The 20,353-nt window shown below is 44.3% G+C and overlaps 1 protein-coding gene across 1 annotated transcript in view; it reads left to right on the top strand.

Moving 5' to 3' along the window:
• Window positions 1-5,557, top strand: part of LOC142382780 (EMILIN-1-A-like) — a 40,167-nt gene extending 34,610 nt beyond the window's left edge. The window contains exon 14 of the mRNA XM_075468903.1: window positions 1,346-5,557. Within this exon, the coding sequence (XP_075325018.1) occupies window positions 1,346-1,668 (323 nt within the window). The 3' untranslated portion in view covers window positions 1,669-5,557. The remainder of the gene's footprint in view (window positions 1-1,345) is intronic.
• Window positions 5,558-20,353: the final 14,796 nt, after the last annotated feature.

The following is a 20,353-nucleotide window of genomic DNA, read 5'->3' as shown; positions in this document are numbered from 1 at the left end:
ACAAGGATTAATTAAACAACTGAATACCAAGAGAACAGAACTAAAATGAAACAAAGGCTGATCTAATAAAGAAAACACAAAGAGCACTGAATAAAAATACCAATAACTAAGTCACAAAAACATAACCGAAAACCCAGATCCTGACAGTATCAGCTGTGTAACAGGAGGAAATGTTCGTGCCTAAGTCGGAGCAGAGCTCTCTGAGTAAGGCTGAGGCACGAGATGTGTGCAGGCAGAAATGGAAGTTAATAAATCATACCACCGGTTGGGAATAAGTAATTCTGTGGTCTCAGAGGGTAAAAGAAACAGAATGTATAGACTGCATTGCTGCCCAGGTTTTGTTTCCTGCGCTCGTGGGCGGAGTAGGAGGGAGGTGGGTTTGGCCACAGCGAGCCTTCTTCTTCTTCTTTGGTTTTTAATGGCAGCTGGCATCCTTGTAGTTGCATTTGCCGCCATCTACTGGACTCTACCTCTTACTCCTATCTAAATTCTTTTGGCTAAACCAGTCTTCACCAGGTACCTCATTATGACCCTCCTCCCTTCCCTTGCCTTCCCATGCTCTACCAAGTTCCTTAAGCTCCCCCCTCACTTACCTATTCCTTCCCTCAACCCTCTCCTCTCCCTCTTATACCTAGGACATTCTAATAATACATGTTCTACTGTTTCTCTTCCCCCACAACTACACTGACCTGTTGCATGTTTGCCCATTATACTAAGAGTGCTATTTAACCCACTGCCACAGCGAGCCAGGCAGAGGCACAGGTGATATGTGTTAGGGGCTGATTTAGTTCAGCATTGAGAATCTGGGGGAGTCTCACGCAGCAATCTTTTTGATCGTGAGTAAATGAATGAAATGTTTGTTTTGAGTTAAATGAAACCTTGAGTCCTTGGAATAAACAAGCATAAAGATGACAGCATGTAGTGATTGATGTTTTTTGTGGACACGCATCGAAACCCTACTAAGCCCCCCCAGATAAGTACCACTTAATTTTTGATTGTGGAAAGTGCTACTACACTCAATGTGTAGAGCATGTTGTTTGGTAATAACAGGAATAATAGTTTCCTGTCTGTATGTTGACAACTTCTTCAACAAGTCACTGAACACAGAAGTTTGAATGAACGTTATCAGTTTTACCCTGACTGCTAATTTATTTAGGCATTATGTGATGTATTTAGGGCATATTTTCCTCCAGTTATATAGTTCTACATTTCCTGGCTTAGGGTGGAAGCTTGCACATTGTTCTTACTTTTAAAAGTGAGGTAGAAGGATGTTTGTAAAGATCACAAACCTTTTAGTTTAAAGTCACTTTAGGACTCAACTGTGTTTCAACTGTGTCCCTTTCAGGTATTTTCACGGCCCCTGTGGATGGACATTACTTCTTCAGTGCTGTGCTGACAGGCTATAAGAATGAAAAGATAGAGGCGGTCCTTTCCAGGTCAAACTATGGCATGGCCCGGGTGGACTCCGGAGGGTATCAGCCTGAAGGCCTGGAGAACAACCCTGTGGCTGAGGCTAAAATCACTCCGGGCTCTCTGGCCGTCTTCAGCATCATCCTGCCTCTGCAGACTCGGGACACGGTGTGCATTGACCTGGTGACAGGGAAACTGCCCCACTCTTCTGAGCCACTCACAATATTCAATGGCATGCTGCTCTATCAGGACATGTGAGCATTCATGTCACTGTGTGAGAAACAAATCTGCCTGGAAATCTGAGCATGTGTTTGAGATTAATCCCTAACCCACAGGAGGGAGCCATAAAAGGTTTGTCCCATCCTGATTCTGGGGTAATTCAAACCTGATGACCAAACTCTTTTCTTACGAAGCTTCCTTAAAAAATGATCTCTATATATAACACATCTTTCACAGCTCACACAGGACTTGTGCAACTGACTATTCTGAATTAGGTTTATGTCTCTTTATGCGCCCTTGTCGGGAGGAGGGGATTGATTTAGAAGGAATTTGTTTCAGTCAGCTGATCTGATGTGGTCACATGATCCAACTTCACATATATCTGAAAACCAGGATCAGCTGGTGCCTGCCGTACCTGCTTCTGCTGTTAGGGATGTTTTTCCAGCCTTTGGGAAAGCAACAACTGATGTGGTGAAGAAATACAGCGTAAACAGTCCAACGTTACGTTAGTGCCCCCTATAGGCTGCACAGTTCATTACAGCCACAATGGAAACAAACATCCGGATAAATGATTGGTTATTGGATACATTTAAGAATGGAGATGAAAAGTTTAAGGCTGTCCTGAGTGTAGAGAGTCAGACGTGTGTTCTCTTTAGTTTGACGGGTTATTTGAGTGGTATTTTTGATCATCCCACAGGGCAAATAGCCAGATTTTAAATGTTAATATCATGCTACATTTTTATAAAGGGATAAATAAATAGTATACCCTTTTTAATCAGCTTAACCCCCCATAAGCATACTGGGCTCCTAGTTTTTGGACCTTATGAATATTAAATAATACTAAATACACACACTCACACATGTTTTTGGCAGATAGCTGGACCCACAGGTGCTGTTTAACCCAGCGAAGTGTCTCAGGTGTTGGTCAGGGCATTTTCTACAGCAGCTTTGGGTCATGTTGCAGCTTTGGTGAAGTTCAGGTAAGTTTGCAGTAACCACTCTGGTGTTTTATGAACTGATTCACAGTGGAATGTGAGGGGCTGTAGTAAATCATTGTTCTAGGAGTAAGCTTCTTTCCACTTTCACATTCTTGCCATAACATCAGCATCCTGATATTTGATGAAATTCATTCTTCCATAAATGTTTAATTTTTACCTAAAGTGGAAGGCTTCATGCACATTCTGAACATTTAGCAAACTTCAGTTTTCAAAAAATGTTGCCCAGTTGTTTCTTAAGTTTTCCTGATATTCAGATATCTGTCGGCTGACGTAACATATGACATGTGTGATGAGGTGTCCAGTTTCTTATAAGCCCTGATGTTCCCTTCAACGTGAGCTGATAAACCTACAGTCTCGTCAGCTGGACTTTTGTGCAACTCTTCTGCAGTCAGATGCACATTGATTTAGTTTATTCTCTATTAGACATTAATTTGTCTCTATTCTCTTGTTCCTCCAGATTTGGTATTCAATTATCATGTTAATTTGAGAAATAAATGTAAATCTCAGCTTTGATATTTGGAACCCACACCATGTATCACCTGGTCAGTTCATCTAACTGATTTCAATCAGAAATCCTGATTATTATTATTATACTACTGGATAGTTAAATATCAATCCTTAAGATTGTGTGAATGTCCTGTTTTGAAAAAGGTCAGGCAGAAAACCTCATCCGGTCACACGGTGTAAAAAACAATTTTGAAAGCTTGTTGCTTTGAGACTTTTGAACCACAGAATGTGTTGTCTGTATTTTGACTGTTGATTTTTAGAATTTTTTTTGTTTTAATTATGCTTTTTGCTTGCTCTCAAGGTTTTTTTAAATGTTGTATTTAAACCAAAGATTTTCATACATATGGACAAAAGTCAAAGGATAAGGCTGAAATTACTGCATATTTTCTTTTTGTCAATAAATCCCATGAAAGGATCAATGGTACAAGAAACGTGTGATAGAATCACACTATCCAGCAGTTATGTAAAAGGAGTAAAAATTGTAGTGACACTACAGTTTACAGTAATAAAAAAATGAAAATTGTTATTATTACTTATTATAAGTGAGAACTCTGCATCCACAGTGACATTCACTATATTGCCAAAAGAAAATGCTCATCTGCCTTTATATTCATATGAACGTATGCTTTACACTCGGCACAATGCAGTCAGACAAGTACCGTTCCCATGGCAACCGCCAAGCCCAGAGTCCTCCATCAGATCGCCAGATGAAGAAGCCTGATTGGTCCCTCCAGAGAAGGCGTCTCCACTGCTCTGGAGTCCAGCGGCGGCGTGCTTTACACCGCTGCATCCGACGCTTTGCATTGCACTTGGTGATGTATGGCTTGGATGCAGTTACCATGGAAACCCGTTCCATGAAGCTCTCTATACTATTCTTGAGCTAATCTGAAGGCCTCATGAAGGTTGGAGGTCTGCAGCGATCGGCTCTGCAGAAAGTTGGCGACCTCTGTTACTACACCACTGACAGCTGACTGGAATATTTAGCAGCGAGGAAATCTCCCGGCTGGACTTGTTGCACAGGTGGCATCCCATCATGGCACCATGCTGGAGTTCACTGAGCTCCTGAGAGCGAAACATTCTTTCACAGATGTTTGTAGAAGCAGTCTGCATGCTGAGGTGGTTGGATTTATACACCTGTGGTCATGGAAGTGACTGGAACACCCGGATTTAGGTATTTGGATTGGTGAATGAATACTTTTGGCAATATAGTGCATATCCTAAATTATTGTGGCAGCAGGGCACAACACTGTAACTTAAACCACGGACATGTCACACTTACAGTAGGTATTCTGATGGGGTGTAATAGTTTCAGGAGAACTGTGGAACACAGATGAATAAGATGGTCATGTTTCCAACAGCAATGGTCATTTTTCCATTGCTGTTTTTTATTCTAATTCATATGTAAAACCTTCATAAATATAACATGAGAAGGCTTCTGTCTGTTCTGAATAACTTGGTACATATTTGTTTGGAATCAAAACAACTTTGTGGATCTCGCCTGATGTAGCAAAGAAAAAAAATGATGTGATTCAGTTGCTGTTTCCTGTCTGAACCAGACGTGTAGGTTCAGACAGGAAACAGTTTGATAACAAGATATGATATGCTAGATTTTCAAAAATATCAAAGCAATTTCTAAAGAAGAGGTCTTTCTATTTTTTTTGGATGCCACAGGTTTCTTGGTATTATTGTTTCCTTTTAGGACTATAAATTCCACTGAATTACAACCATGAACCAGGCACCCTGTCATCAGACATCAAATCTGAGTTTATGAACTTCAATCAATGGAAACGTGTGCAAGTCCCATTTTATGTTATTTCTTTATAAATTAGAAATGTTTTTTCATTGATTCACCAGTAAATCTAAACCAGACTTTGGCAGTTTTTAGAGTTCAGATTAAGTTGGGATTTGATGACAAAAAGTGAAGTATTCAGTATCACCTTTACCTGTTGTGAAAGACTGTTAAGTATACGCAGCTGAGAATGATGGACAACACACTCACTTAGAAACTCAGATGTTTCATGTGATGCTGAGTGTTTGCATTGAAAATATATGACAACTGGTTAAGAAAGACATATGAATCATAATTTAAATGTTTTCAGCAGATCAGTAATGTATTCAACATTTCCATATCAGTCATTGGTCAATGAACACAATGGAAGAATTTTAAATGTTTTTATCTGTTTTTCCTTAGCTGTCTCCAGATTAACTTTTAAATATATTAAACTGACTGTTCTTTGACACTTAAGGAGATGTGAAAAGGAGGCCTTCTTTACTCAGTGGATTTACCAATTTTATTGTCTGACAGGCATTTGTCATGTAAATCTGTTTTTACACATCAAACTTCTGTGATGACATTAAATGTTTAACTATCATTAAAGACACTGAGTCTGAGAAAATAATGCTATATGCAAGAAATCACTGAACCGGGAATAACTGTTGGCCTCTTATTTTAATCATCAAACTGTAGTATGTCAATGTGATAAGAACGTTTCCTACAAATCTGTAACATGACTATCGAACAGCAGCGTTGTATAGGCAGACGGCTTCGTTTAGTACTGTATATTGGTTCTTTTAACAGCCTGCTGTTAAAGGTATGTATATTCAAGGTTCAGTTTACAATGATGTTTATGCATTTGGCAGACACTTTTATCCATAGGGTAAGGATAGGGGAACTGATTCCCCCTCCTTAGGGTTAGGGTTAGGATAGGGGAACTGGCCCGACCGACGGATTCAAGGCAAGGCATCTTTATTTATATAGCGCATTTCATACCACAGGCAACTCAATGTGCTTTACATAAAGACAAGGCATTTAAAAGAACAGCATAAAGCAGCAATTTAAAGAGAAAAAAAATATATTAAAAATTAAAAGCAATCAAAGCTTTTCCCAGATCCTCGAGAAAGAGGCGTCTCTTCTGGAGCTTCCCTCTGTTCCACTCTGGGTTAAGTGCCATCCAAATGACAAAGGCGTTGTTTGCTGAGATGTCCAACATGTCAAAGAATATCACCAGTGGCCAGCGTAGAGTCCTCCGTTTGCAGCTGTAGGCCGTCACCAGCTTGTCCATGTTGTCTACCCCTCCTTTTGTGGCATTATAATCCATGATGATCTCTGTTTTGTGATGTTCCTGGTCACAGATTCTTCCATCCCCGTGCAGTGTACTCATGAGTACCACATTCTTGCCTTTCTTTGGCACATAGGATACCAGGGATGTGTCAGCCGTGTAGGCAACCATGGAAGACTGGACAGGCCTGTTCTTTGTAGTCAGCAGTTGAGGTGGGAGCTCTGAATGGTTTTTCCGTATTGTTCCCACCAAGGTCAGCTTCCTTTTTAGGAGCTCCTGTCCCAGCTTGTGCGAGGTAAAAAAATTGTCGCATGTGATTTTGATCCTTTTGGCCATCTTGATCGGTTGTGATAAGAAACCACACTGGCAAATCTATATTTATAGTGTCCCGCCTCCAATTTGTTGCAGATAGAATGGGAGAAAATAAAGATTCCCGCAAGACAGGGGGTCAAATGTGCGGGAAAACAAGAGTAGATGCTTGATGTGTTAAGTGTTGATGCTTGAATTTTGCAAAAATGTTGAAAACTTGTGTGGGAACCGCAGGTGCAGAAACTCTCTCTGTCACTCACACGCGCACACACACACACACACACAAAACAGCAGGCCCAGACAGGAGGAGGACAGAGTGTAGGTACACAGAACATCAATTTCCACACTTCTTTTAGCCCTGGGTCCAGTGGACCCGAACATCTTATATGTAATAGAAATGTGTAGGGGGGGTGTACGGTGTGTGGTCATTAAAAATTTATTCTGATATATGTTCTTCACAGGGTTAGGGTTTAGGGTTAGGGTGTTAGGGGTTAGGGTAAGGATATAGGGCTAAAACCCCTAAAGTTACCCCCGTAACTTTACTTTTTACTCGATATCTTTCGAACGGCTGGTCCTAGAGCCTCAGAAGTTGTTTCCGCCTGCCATAATTCGATGGTTCTGAACACGCCAGACTTGGTTTCAAGTCTCTACGACCTTCTATTCCGGAGATACAGCCAAAACAAAGTTTAAAATCCTTATATCTCTGGAACGGTAATTAGGGTTAGGGTTAGGGTAAGGGGGTTAGGGTTAGGGGTTAGGTGTGTATAATCTGTCTCGATAGTTCCCCCCGAGGCATCCAACGATACTCACGGTTTGGTATAGAGAACTAAAGGTAAGGCACTGGCCGGCGCCTGTCAACGTGACAGCCTCTACTCGCTTAGCATTACTGTTTTGGGTCGAAATGGATATCCGATTTGTTACATCAATACGGAGCTAAAAAATATGTCATATAGGAGACTAATAAATAGGACTTAGTTTTAAGTTGATGGTATATTGAGACTCCCTGAAAATACCGAAGCAGCAGAGTCATACTCTTCGCGGCAGCCAAGCTGACCACGGCTGGTTATATCATGGTGTTTCAGGGGTTAAGATTTTTTTGTGTGATAGCTTTATCCTGGCGGTTAACCTTGCGGCGATCAACGATGTCCCCGAGGATTAGTGATAATCTTGTGGACAGAGTTACTTTGTTGCGAAACCTATTTAAGGTTGAAATGTTTCTCGAAATAAGCGTTTTTAAGATGAATAAGTGGTATTAGAGAAGAGAGACGAGAAAAATTGGAATCCAACGTAAAGTCAAGGTCGGTGTCAAGTTGGTGTCAAAGGGTTCTTTAATAGTGGGGAGAAGTCAATCTAGATTTAGTCCAGTCTGGGACCACAGTAAGGTGGTTCCAAACTAAGGATTTATTTGACACATCATCAGTGGTGGACCCCGGGGTCTACGGGTGTTTCGGCCATTACCACCATACACCCTCACCCGAGGGAGGCCCAGACAGGAGTGATCATGTCCTGCTGTGTGTCAATCGTCCAATTAGACAAATGTTTATTGGAAGTCAGTAGGGTAGGTGGTTCGTAGTTTATTGGTCAAGAAGTGTGAGGAGTGGAAATGAAGGTGGTTATTAGGGACGAGACGGCGGTAGTCAACGATTGGAGACCGAGGTAAGTAATTTAAGATTTTTGTCTTATTTTAGGGTTATTAAAAGTTGAACGGGACTAGTCATTTGAGACTGTTTTTTACGAAGTGTTATCAGAGGCCTATGTAAGGTAAGTATAAAAAAGTGAGATTAAATGCCGTTTTTTTAGGGGGCGCGTTGGGGTTGAGTTAAGTATCAATCTTGTAAATCACGGGTTACGGGATAAAAGAAATAAGTTGGAACAGTATCCATGTTTAAAAGTTAAGTCTTAAAATAAGTATAACCCGTGCTATTACAAGTGGACGCGAGTACTTGGAGGAGTTATAAGTTTTGTTGCATCCACGTCCTAATCACTCGAGTTAGGCTAAGGGATGGAAAGACTAGGTCCCGGTGCATCCACGGCCTAGCCACCTAAGTCGGGCTAGGGGATGGAAGGTGGGGAACGGGGAGATGGAGGAGCTATGGTCCCGGTGCATCCACGGCCTAGTCACCTAAGCTGGACTAGTGGATGGAGAATTTAGGGTTAAGAATGGAGAAAGGAACCAATTCAAGTCTTTTAAAGGCCAGATTGGACGTGTGTGGTGCGGCATGTACTGATGCGTGAGTGGGGCTAATCCCCGTAGAAGACTGAGCCACGATTAAGGTCCTGCCGCTCTGGACCACCACACCCTGCGTGCTGTTCCTAGAGTCGGAACCCAGGGGGGCCGCATACTTACCCCCTGACCCGCATGGACCATTTGTTAACACCGCTTGGTTACCCTGGTCCAGCCGATCAGGGCTGAAGAGTTGAGGATCAAACTCCGGTGGTTACTAAAGAGAGTCTCTCCCCCAGGAATGACCAGGACCAGCCACGGCCGAGCGCTGCCTTCCCAGTCACCCCAGGGGAAGGAAGGAACACGGCCAGCCATACTAATATGGCCTCCGGGAACCCCCAAGACTCCCATGCCAACCCAAAGGTATCCCCAACAGGAAGACCCAGGACCAGCCACGACAGAGCGTTGCCTTCCCGGCCAACCAAAGGGTTAAAGGGGGGTCCGGAGCCAGCCGCGACCGAGCGCTGCCTCTCCAGATCCCCTAAAATACCCCTAACAGCTATGTTAAAGAGAGTCCCCCCCAGGAATGACCAGGACCAGCCACGACCGAGCGCTGCCTTCCCAGTCACCCCAGGAGAAGGGCGGAACCAGGCCAGCCATGCAAGCATTGCCTCCTGGAGCCACCCGGACCCCCATGCCCACCCCAAGGTATCCCCAGCAGGAAGAGCCAGGACCAGCCACGACAAAGCGTTGCCTTCCCGGTCAACCAGAGGGTTAAAGGGGGGTACAGAGCCAGCCGCGACAGAGCGCTGCCTCTCCGGATCCCCTAAAATACCTCCAACAGCTATGCCCAGGAAAGTCCCCCCCAGGAATGACCAGGACCAGCCACGACCGAGCGCTGCCTTCCCAGTCACCCCAGGAGAAGGAAGGAACCAGGCCAGCCGTGCAAGCACTGCCTCCTGGAGCCAACCAAGACTCCCATGCTAACTCAACAAGCAATTTCCTGTGCCCCATACACCGCACGACTACAGGAATTGCTGCTGAGCTGTGCTGAAAAACCAATTCCTGTGTCCCATACACCGCACGACCTCAGGAAAGGTGAGTAAAATGTACAATTTCCTGTGCCCCATACACCGCACGACTACAGGAAATGTGTTTGAATGCTCGAGTAGGAACTTACCTTTGAAAGTTGACCGGTCGGCAGGATCCGAAGAACAACGGTCTAGCCTCAACCCTTTATGCGACGAAATTTGTACCCGCGTTCGCGGTTGTGGGTGGTAAAACATACCTAGATGTGGTAATAAAAGTCACCCGTTGGGCTCGACGCATGATCGGGTTTCATATTTGGGTTCATGGCGGTCAGTCGATTATTTTGATATATGTTATATATGTGGTGATACGGTAAAAATTGGACAAAGAAACTCAGAATTAACTTTTTTATTGGTTGCAATGCATCATGGGTTAGGGTTAGGGTTGGGGTTGGGGTTAGGCTCAATGGCCCCCTCCTACGTGATGTCCCAGTTCGGACTCCTGTTCAACCACCATGGAGTTTGGTATAGGTGCCAAGGGAGGTGCACTGTCGCTCAGGACCTAACTGATGGTTGCTGCGTGTGCTGGGATGGTCTTGGAGTAACTCAGGAGGCCGTGGGAAACTCCGTGCATTTCTGGATCTATATTTTTTAAAAAGTGGGTGTGTTAGACACAAGGTCCGTATCCGTGTGTGTCATGTGTTGTAGAGAGAGAGGAAGGAGGGGAGGAAAAGAAGGGGGGGGGGGGGGGGGGAATAGAGTAGAGTGAAGAGGAATTATGGTATTTGTTGGAGTATTAATTTGTTCCAGATTATTAAGGGGGAGGGGGGGGTTTATTGGTTGTGTTTTGTTTAGTACCTCCCGGGGTGTTGTTCGTTTATGTACCGTGTGAAATGGAGCTTTAAAGGCTCCCTGAGTGTGGTTGTGGTTGGTTGTGTGTCGTGTGCAGTGGTAGGCCGGGGCCTCCTTGTCCATCAGTTCTTGCTGTCGTCTGTTCCTATTGTGGTGTATTATCTGTTCCCTGATTCTGTGTACTCGTGATATGTTGGTCGGAGGGTTTTTATCGGGATAGGGTTAATGAGAGGGGATTATGAGTTTATTAAAGAATATGAATTAAAAATTCCTTTTTCAAATGTGGCTCCTACCTCGGACTTATGTTTAGGCATACAGTCCTGTGATCCAGCATGTTCCTGTGGCCTTAGGGTTAGGGTTAGTGGAAGGGAAAGGTTATAAACCTGATAATTATGGGAATTATGAATTTATTAAAAAATATGAATTGAAAATTCCTTTCTCAAATGTGGCTCCTACCTCGGACTTATGTTTAGGCATACAGTCCTGTGATCCAGCATGTTCCTGTGGCCTTAGGGTTAGGATTAGTGGAAGGGAAAGGTTATAAACCTGATAATTATGGGAATTATGAATTTATTAAAAAATATGAATTGAAGATTCATTTTTCAAATGTGGCTAATACCTCGGACTTATGTTTAGGCATACAGTCCTGTGATCCAGCATGTTCCTGTGACCTTAGGGTTAGGGTTAGTGGAAGGGAAAGGTAATAGACCTGATAGTTATGGGAGTTATGAATTTATTAAAAAATATGAATTGAAAATTCCTTTTTCAAATGTGGCTCATACCTCGGACTTATGTTTAGGCATACAGTCCTGTGATCCAGCATGTTCCTGTGACCTTAGGGTTAGGGTTAGTGGAAGGGAAAGGTAATAGACTTGATAGTTATGGGAATTATGAATTTATTAAAAATTATGAATTGAAAATTCATTTTTCAAATGTGGCTCATACCTCGGACTTATGTTTAGGCATACAGTCCTGTGATCCAGCATGTTCCTGTGACCTTAGGGTTAGGGTTAGTGGAAGGGAAAGGTTATAAACCTGATAATTATGGGAATTATGAATTTATTAAAAAATATGAATTGAAAATTCATTTTTCAAATGTGGCTCATACCTCAGACTTATGTTTAGGCATACAGTCCTGTGATCCAGCATGTTCCTGTGACCTTAGGGTTAGGGTTAGTGGAAGGGAAAGGTAATAGACTTGATAGTTATGGGAATTATGAATTTATTAAAAATTATGAATTGAAAATTCATTTTTCAAATGTGGCTCATACCTCGGACTTATGTTTAGGCATACAGTCCTGTGATCCAGCATGTTCCTGTGACCTTAGGGTTAGGGTTAGTGGAAGGGAAAGGTAATAGACCTGATAATTATGGGAATTATGAATTTATTAAAAAATATGAATTGAAAATTCATTTTTCAAATGTGGCTCATACCTCGGACTTATGTTTAGGCATACAGTCCTGTGATCCAGCATGTTCCTGTGGCCTTAGGGTTAGGGTTAGTGGAAGGGAAAGGTTATAAGCCTGATAATTATGGGAATTATGCATTTATTAAAAAATATGAATTGAAAATTCCTTTTTCAAATGTGGCTCCTACCTCGGACTTATGTTTAGGCATACAGTCCTGTGATCCAGCATGTTCCTGTGGCCTTAGGGTTAGGGTTAGTGGAAGGGAAAGGTTATAAACCTGATAATTATGGGGATTATGAATTTATTAAAAAATATGAATTGAAAATTCATTTTTCAAATGTGGCTCATACCTCGGACTTATGTTTAGGGTTAGGGTTAGGGTTAGGGTTAGGGTTAGGGGTTAGGGTTAGGGTTAGGATATAGGGCTAAAACCCCTAAAGTTACCCCCGTAACTTTACTTTTTACTCGATATCTTTCGAACGGCTGGTCCTAGAGCCTCAGAAGTTGTTTCCGCCTGCCATAATTCGATGGTTCTGAACACGCCAGACTTGGTTTCAAGTCTCTACGACCTTCTATTCCGGAGATACAGCCAAAACAAAGTTTAAAATCCTTATATCTCTGGAACGGTAATTCGTAGAAACTTGAAACCACCTCAGGCGTGTTCAGAAGGGTCGAATTATGTCTGACGGAAGTCACTTCCGAGTCTCTATGATCTTTTGTTCCAAAGTTATTCAACAAAAAGCGTTTCGCCATTGAAAAGAGTGGAACGCGATTTTCTCGAAAAGTTCCTAAGTCCCACAGCCAAAAAGGACCCTGGGGAAAGTTGTTAGGAGCACGTTTCAGGCCATTTGGAGTCGTTTGGTACCTATTTTGGACACATGATTTTTGACAAAATACTTGGTCAATCTTCCAAAATTTTCACCAAGTCCCACAGTCAAAAACCCTAGTTCCAGGTAAGTATTACGTACACAAGCACTCCCCTATTCCCGGTTAGGGTTAGGCATTGTTAGGGTTAGGGTAAGGGTTAGGGTTAGGGTTGGGTTAGGGTTAGGGTTAGGTTAGGGATAAGGCAAGAGTGCCACTTCAGAGGGTCTAATTCGGAACCCTTAACAGTGATTCATAGCTCCGAAACTTTGGCTACCCCCCCATTTTTGGGGACGCTCTATCTAGCAGTACCAATGAATAAGGGGTGGGAACTTCCGGTCCGGAGTTATTAGCCAATCACGTTAAAACGCCTATATCTCTTGAACGGAAGGTCGTAGAGACCTGGGGACAAGTCAGGCGTGTTCAGAAGGGTCGAATTATGTCTGACGGAAGTCACTTCCGAGTCTCTACGAGCTTTCGTTTGGGAGTTATGACGCAAAATGTAGTCGCTGAGCGCCACCTTTGACGTGGTGATTCAGTACCCTTAACAGTGATTCACAGCATCGAAACTTCGGCTACCCCCCCATTTGTGGGCCCGCTGAATCTCACAGTACCAATGAATAAGGTTTTGGACCTTCCGTTCCGGAGATATAGACGTTTTAACATTCTTGTCACTGATTGGCCCATAACTCCGGAAGTGAATGTCGTAGAGACTCGTGGGGGGTACCATTGGAAAGCCCATGGCTGAATTATGTGGGACGGATCAACTTTCCAAATCTCTAGGACCTTCCGTTCGGGAGTTATTCAACATAAACCGTTTCCCCATTGAAATGAGCGTAGTGTGGCTTTAATTTTTTTTCAATAAGTCCCACAGCCAAAAGCGACCCTGGGGAATGTTGTTAGGAGCACGTTTCAGGCCATTTGGAGTCGATTGGTACCTATTTTGGAGACATGGTTTTTTAACAAAATGCTCATGATAAAATGTATTTTCCATAGGAAATGCATGGGACCGCATTTGGTGGAAAGGTTGTAAGGGTTAGGGTTAGGGTTAGGGTTAGGGGGTTAGGGTTAGGGTTAGGGTTAGAGGGTTAGGGTTAGGGTTAGAGGGTTAGGGTAGGGTTAGAGGGTTAGGTATGAGAATTCTGTCTCGATAGTTCCCCCCGAGGCATCCAACGATACTCACGGTTTGGTATAGAGAACTAAAGGTAAGGCACGGGCCGGCGCTTGTCAACTAGATGACCCCTCCACGCTTAGCATTACTCTTTTGGGTCGAAACAGTTATCCGATTTGTTACATTAATACGGAATCAAGACTATCGCATACGTCTTGTAAGAAAAATCATACTAATGTTTTGTTGAGACTAACTGAAAACCTGGAAAGCAACAGAGTTCAACTCTTCGCGGTAGCCAAGCTAACCACGGCTGGGTATTCCATGGTGTTTCAGGGGTCGAGCTAAGACGCCTAGATGGTATATATTGAGACTACCTGAATACCTGGAAAGCAACAGAGTTCAACTCTTCGCGGTAGCCAAGCTAACCACGGCTGGATATTCCATGGTGTTCCAGGGGTCGAGCTAAGACGCCTAGATGGTGTATGCTGAGGCGAGAATTTTCCAAAGAATTAGAGTGGACCATATAGGTCAAGGTCGGTGTTAGTCTGGTGTCAGAGAGTTTTTCTCAAATTGGAGACAGGTCAGCAGATCTGTTGTCCAACTTGAGATCCTAGTCAGTTAGCTAAATTTGAGACACATCATCAGTGGTGGACCTCAGGGTCATCAGGTGTTTCGGCCATTACCACCAGACACCCTCGCCCGAGGGAGGCCCAGACGGGAGTGATCATGTCCCGCTGTGTGTCCCTCGCCCAATTAGGTAAATCCCTATTGGAAGTCAATTGAAGAATGGTAAGTGGTCGATAGTCGGAAATTGTGTGCAAAGTAGGAAATAAAGGAATTGAGACGGCGCGAGATGAAAAACGGAGACTGAGGTAAGTAATTTTAAGGTAAGTAATTGGACTAAATGAAGCATTAAAGTTAGTTTTAAACGACCCAAGACAACCAAAGTGTCCCAGAGGTCAGATAAGGCGTGTGTGGTGCGGCATGTGCTGCTGCGTGGGCGGGGCTAATCCCCATAGAAAACTGAGCCACGATTAAGGTCATGCCGCTCAAGACCACCACACCCTGCGTGCTGTTCCTAGAGTCGGAACCCAGGGGGGCCGCATACTTACCCCCCAACCCGCATGGACCATTTGTTAACACCGCATGGTTGCCCTGGTCCAGCCGATTGGGGTTAGGGGTTAGGGTTAGGGTTAGGGTTAGGGTTAGGGGGGTTAGGGTTAGGGTTAGGGTTAGGGTAAGGGTTAGGGTTAGGTATGAGAATTCTGTCTCGTTAGGGTTAGGGTTAGGATAAGGCAAGAGTGCCACTTCAGAGGGTCTAATTTGGAACCCTTAACAGTGATTCATAGCTCCGAAACTTTGGCTACCCCCCCATTTTCGGGGACGCTCTATCTAGCAGTACCAATGAATAAGGGGTGGGAACTTCCGGTCCGGAGTTATTAGCCAATCACGTTAAAACGCCTATATCTCCTGAACGGAAGGTTGTAGAGACCTGGGGACAAGTCAGGCTTGTTCAGAAGGGTCGAATTATGTCTGACGGAAGTCACTTCCGAGTCTCTACGAGCTTTCGTTCGGGAGTTATGACGCAAAATGTAGTCGCTGAGCGCCACCTTTGACGTGGTGATTCAGTACCCTTAACAGTGATTCACAGCATCGAAACTTCGGCTACCCCCCCATTTGTGGGCCCGCTGAATCTCACAGTACCAATGAATAAGGTTTTGGACCTTCCGTTCCGGAGATATAGACGTTTTAACATTCTTGTCACTGATTGGCCCATAACTCCGGAAGTGAATGTCGTAGAGACTCGTGGGGGGTACCATTGGAAAGCCCATGGCTGAATTATGTGGGACGGATCAACTTTCCAAATCTCTAGGACCTTCCGTTCGGGAGTTATTCAACATAAACCGTTTCCCCATTGAAATGAGCGTAGTGTGGCTTTAATTTTTTTTCAATAAGTCCCACAGCCAAAAGCGACCCTGGGGAATGTTGTTAGGAGCACGTTTCAGGCCATTTGGAGTCGATTGGTACCTATTTTGGAGACATGGTTTTTTAACAAAATGCTCATGATAAAATGTATTTTCCATAGGAAATGCATGGGACCGCATTTGGTGGAAAGGTTGTAAGCTATTTTGTCCAAAAAGTTGTGATTCAGTAGCATAAACAGTGATTATAGTCAATAACTTTTAACAGGTAAAGTGCAACAGCCGGCCAGAGAGACTGCCGGTGGAGTTACTGAGTGAAGGCTCTGCAGCTCCTTTATTCCCAGCACCCTGATGAGGCAATGAGCTCCACCTGTGTAGGCTCTCCACCAAGATCCTCACTGGAAGAGATGCATCACTCACACTCACATTTACACACACACAGGACTCTGACATGCATGGGAATGCACTTGGTGGAATAGTTTTTTGCCAAAATCGTGCCTGTGGAATGTTGTTAGTATGTTAAGTTCATATCTTTTGATAGGAATGCGCTAGAGACATGAAACCAACGTCTACGGATAGCTGAGGGCCTTATCTGTCCAACCATATAAGGTCCGACGGCACTTTCGTACAGTAAGTGGGTATGGCGTTGGAAAGAAAGGCTGACAATGCTGTATTTCGGAGACTGTGAGTGTGGGAAACCCACACATGTGATTGTGCAACTATTTGGACTCTTTGGTCGTGACCTGGTGGTCCTGTGGACTCTGGGGATTGGGTGTATCCAGCTGGTCTACTGCTGTTTGGTACGGCAGTAGTAGACCAGCTGACTAGACCCAATCCCCAGAGTCCACAGGACCACCAAGGCATGTCAAATTTAATTTAACTTTGTTTTCTCCTTTCCAGGTCTTTTTTTCCGGTTCCAGGTAAGTATAACGTACACAAGCACTCCCCTATGTCCTTCCCCATTGTTGGGTAAGGGGACAAAACCCCGAATGTCACCCCCCTGCCATTAGGGTGCCATACTTCAGAAGGGATTAGGATAAGGGGCTAAAACCCCGAATGTCACCCCCTGACATATGCTTAAAAGGCCATAAGTCCTGATAGGAAGGTGACATAGACAAGATACACACATCCCCGGATTCAGCAGGACAAGGGCTATCCACTGACCTTTGAACCATGAGGGGTGGAGCCACGGGGGCGGAGCTACGACCGGAAACAACTTTGTTTTGCTTATATCTCAGGAACGGAAGGTCGTAGAGACACGGGGACAAGTCGAGCGTGTTCACAAGGGTCGAATTATGTCTGACGGAAGTCATCTCCGAGTCTCTATGACCTTTCGTTCCGAAGATAATCGGCAAAAACCGTTTCCGCATTGAAATGAATGGAAATCGATTTTCTCCAAAATTGACTAAGTCCCACAGCCAAAAAGGACTCTGTGGAATGTTGTTAGGAGCACGTTTCAGGCCATTTGGAGTCATTTGGTACCTGTTTTGGACACATGATTTTTTAGAAAATACTTGGTCAATTTCCCAAAATTTTTACCAAGTCCCACACCCAAAACGGACCCTGGGGAAAGTTGTTAGGAGCATGTTTCAGGCCATTTGGAGTCATTTGGTACCTATTTTGGAGACATGATTTTTGAGAAAATACTTGGTCAATTTCCCAAAATTTTTACCAAGTCCCACACCCAAGACGGGTTAGGGTTAGGGTTAGGGTTAGGATAAGGGTTAGGGTTAGGGTTAGGGTAAGGGTTAGGGTAAGGGTTAGGGGGTTAGGGTTAGGGGGTTAGGGTTAGGGTTAGGATAAGGGTTAGGGTTAGGGTTAGGGTAAGGGTTAGGGTAAGGGTTAGGGGGTTAGGGTTAGGGGGTTAGGGTTAGGGTTAGGGTTAGGGGGTTAGGGTTAGGGTTAGGATAAGGGGCTAAAACCCCGGATGCCGAACCCCGGCATAAGCTTAAGAGGCAATAAGTCCTGATAGGAAGGTGGCATAGACAAGATACACACATCCTCGGATTCAGCAGGACAAGGGCTATCCACTGACACAATAACCATTGGGGGCGGAGTCAAGGGGGTGGAGCTACGCCCGGAAACAACTTTGTTTTCCTTATATCTCCGGAACGGAAGGTCGTAGAGACATGGGGACAAGTCAGGCGTGTTCACAAGGGTCGAATTATGTCTGACGGAAGTCATCTCCGAGTCTCTATGATATTCCGTTCCCAAGATAATCGGCAAAAACCATTTCCGCATTGAAATGAATGGAACGTGATTTTCGCAATAAGTTCCTAAGGGTTAGGGTTAGGGTTAGGGTAGGGTTAGGGTTAGGGTTAGGGTTAGGGTATAGGGTTAGGGTTGGGGTTGGGGTTAGGCTCAATGGCCCCCTCCTACGTGATGTCCCAGTTCGGACTCCTGTTCAACCACCATGGAGTTTGGTATAGGTGCCAAGGGAGGTGCACTGTCGCTCAGGACCTAACTGATGGTTGCTGCGTGTGCTGGGATGGTCTTGGAGTAACTCAGGAGGCCGTGGGAAACTCCGTGCATTTCTGGATCTATATTTTTTAAAAAGTGGGTGTGTTAGACACAAGGTCCGTATCCGTGTGTGTCATGTGTTGTAGAGAGAGAGGAAGGAGGGGAGGAAAAGAAGGGGGGGGGGGGGGGGGGAATAGAGTAGAGTGAAGAGGAATTATGGTATTTGTTGGAGTATTAATTTGTTCCAGATTATTAAGGGGGAGGGGGGGGTTTATTGGTTGTGTTTTGTTTAATACCTCCCGGGGTGTTGTTCGTTTATGTACCGTGTGAAATGGAGCTTTAAAGGCTCCCTGAGTGTGGTTGTGGTTGGTTGTGTGTCGTGTGCAGTGGTAGGCCGGGGCCTCCTTGTCCATCAGTTCTTGCTGTCGTCTGTTCCTATTGTGGTGTATTATCTGTTCCCTGATTCTGTGTACTCGTGATATGTTGGTCGGAGGGTTTTTATCGGGATAGGGTTAATGAGAGGGGATTATGAGTTTATTAAAGAATATGAATTAAAAATTCCTTTTTCAAATGTGGCTCCTACCTCGGACTTATGTTTAGGCATACAGTCCTGTGATCCAGCATGTTCCTGTGGCCTTAGGGTTAGGGTTAGTGGAAGGGAAAGGTTATAAACCTGATAATTATGGGAATTATGAATTTATTAAAAAATATGAATTGAAAATTCCTTTCTCAAATGTGGCTCCTACCTCGGACTTATGTTTAGGCATACAGTCCTGTGATCCAGCATGTTCCTGTGGCCTTAGGGTTAGGGTTAGTGGAAGGGAAAGGTTATAAACCTGATAATTATGGGAATTATGAATTTATTAAAAAATATGAATTGAAGATTCATTTTTCAAATGTGGCTAATACCTCGGACTTATGTTTAGGCATACAGTCCTGTGATCAGGGTTAGGGTTAGGATATAGGATGAAAACCAGAAAATGGATTTGCTCACTCGAAATAACTCAAAAAGTATAAGTGGTAGGGAGACCAAACTTGGCACAGAGAGACTGTGGGAGGGGACCTACATGCCCACCGAGTTTGGTGGGTGTGGCTTATTCCTATGACGTAGCTGTCATTGACTCCCATTATAAGAAAAATTTGCTCACTCGAAATAACTCAAAAAGTACAAGTGCTCATTGGACCAAACTTGGTGTGTATAGTCCCCAGGGGGCCCCCCAGGTGTCCACCAAGTTTGGTGGTCCTAGGCCCCTCCCTTCCTATGGCTGCCATAGACTCCCATTCATTTTCGGCCCAAGTGCAGGTCAGGCTGGGAAGGTGGTATCGAGCTGGGAGTTGGTTCCCCGTGCTCAGCAGGTCCCCCCGAGTCTGTAGACACCTCACTTGCCCATGTTCATTGACCTTCGGAAATTGAGCATTTCATGAATGGGGGGTGATTTTTTACTAAGTCCCACAGCCAAAAAGGACCCTGTGGAAAGTTGTTAGGAGCACGTTTCAGGCCATTTGGAGTCGATTGGTACCTATTTCGGAGACATGATTTTTGACAAAATACTTGGTAAATTTCCCAAAATTTTCACCAAGTCCCACAGTCAAAAACCCTAGTTCCAGGTAAGTATTACGTACACAAGGGTTAGGGTTAGGGGGTTAGGGTTAGGGTTAGGAATAGGGGTATTAGGGGTTAGGGTTAGGGTTAGGGGGTTAGGGTTAGGGTTAGGGTTAGGGTTTAGGGTTAGGTTAGGGATAAGGCAAGAGTGCCACTTCAGAGGGTCTAATTCGGAACCCTTAACAGTGATTCATAGCTCCGAAACTTTGGCTACCCCCCCATTTTCGGGGACGCTCTATCTAGCAGTACCAATGAATAAGGGGTGGGAACTTCCGGTCCGGAGTTATTAGCCAATCACGTTAAAACGCCTATATCTCTTGAACGGAAGGTCGTAGAGACCTGGGGACAAGTCAGGCGTGTTCATAAGGGTCAAATTATGTCTGACGGAAGTCACTTCCGAGTCTCTACGAGCTTTCGTTCGGGAGTTATGACGGAAA

The sequence above is a fragment of the Odontesthes bonariensis genome, chromosome 1 (assembly GCF_027942865.1).
Source record: "Odontesthes bonariensis isolate fOdoBon6 chromosome 1, fOdoBon6.hap1, whole genome shotgun sequence".
NCBI classification, from domain to species: domain Eukaryota; kingdom Metazoa; phylum Chordata; class Actinopteri; order Atheriniformes; family Atherinopsidae; genus Odontesthes; species Odontesthes bonariensis.
The sequence above is the reverse complement of the archived record's forward strand: the minus strand, read 5'-3'. Positions and strand labels throughout refer to the sequence as shown.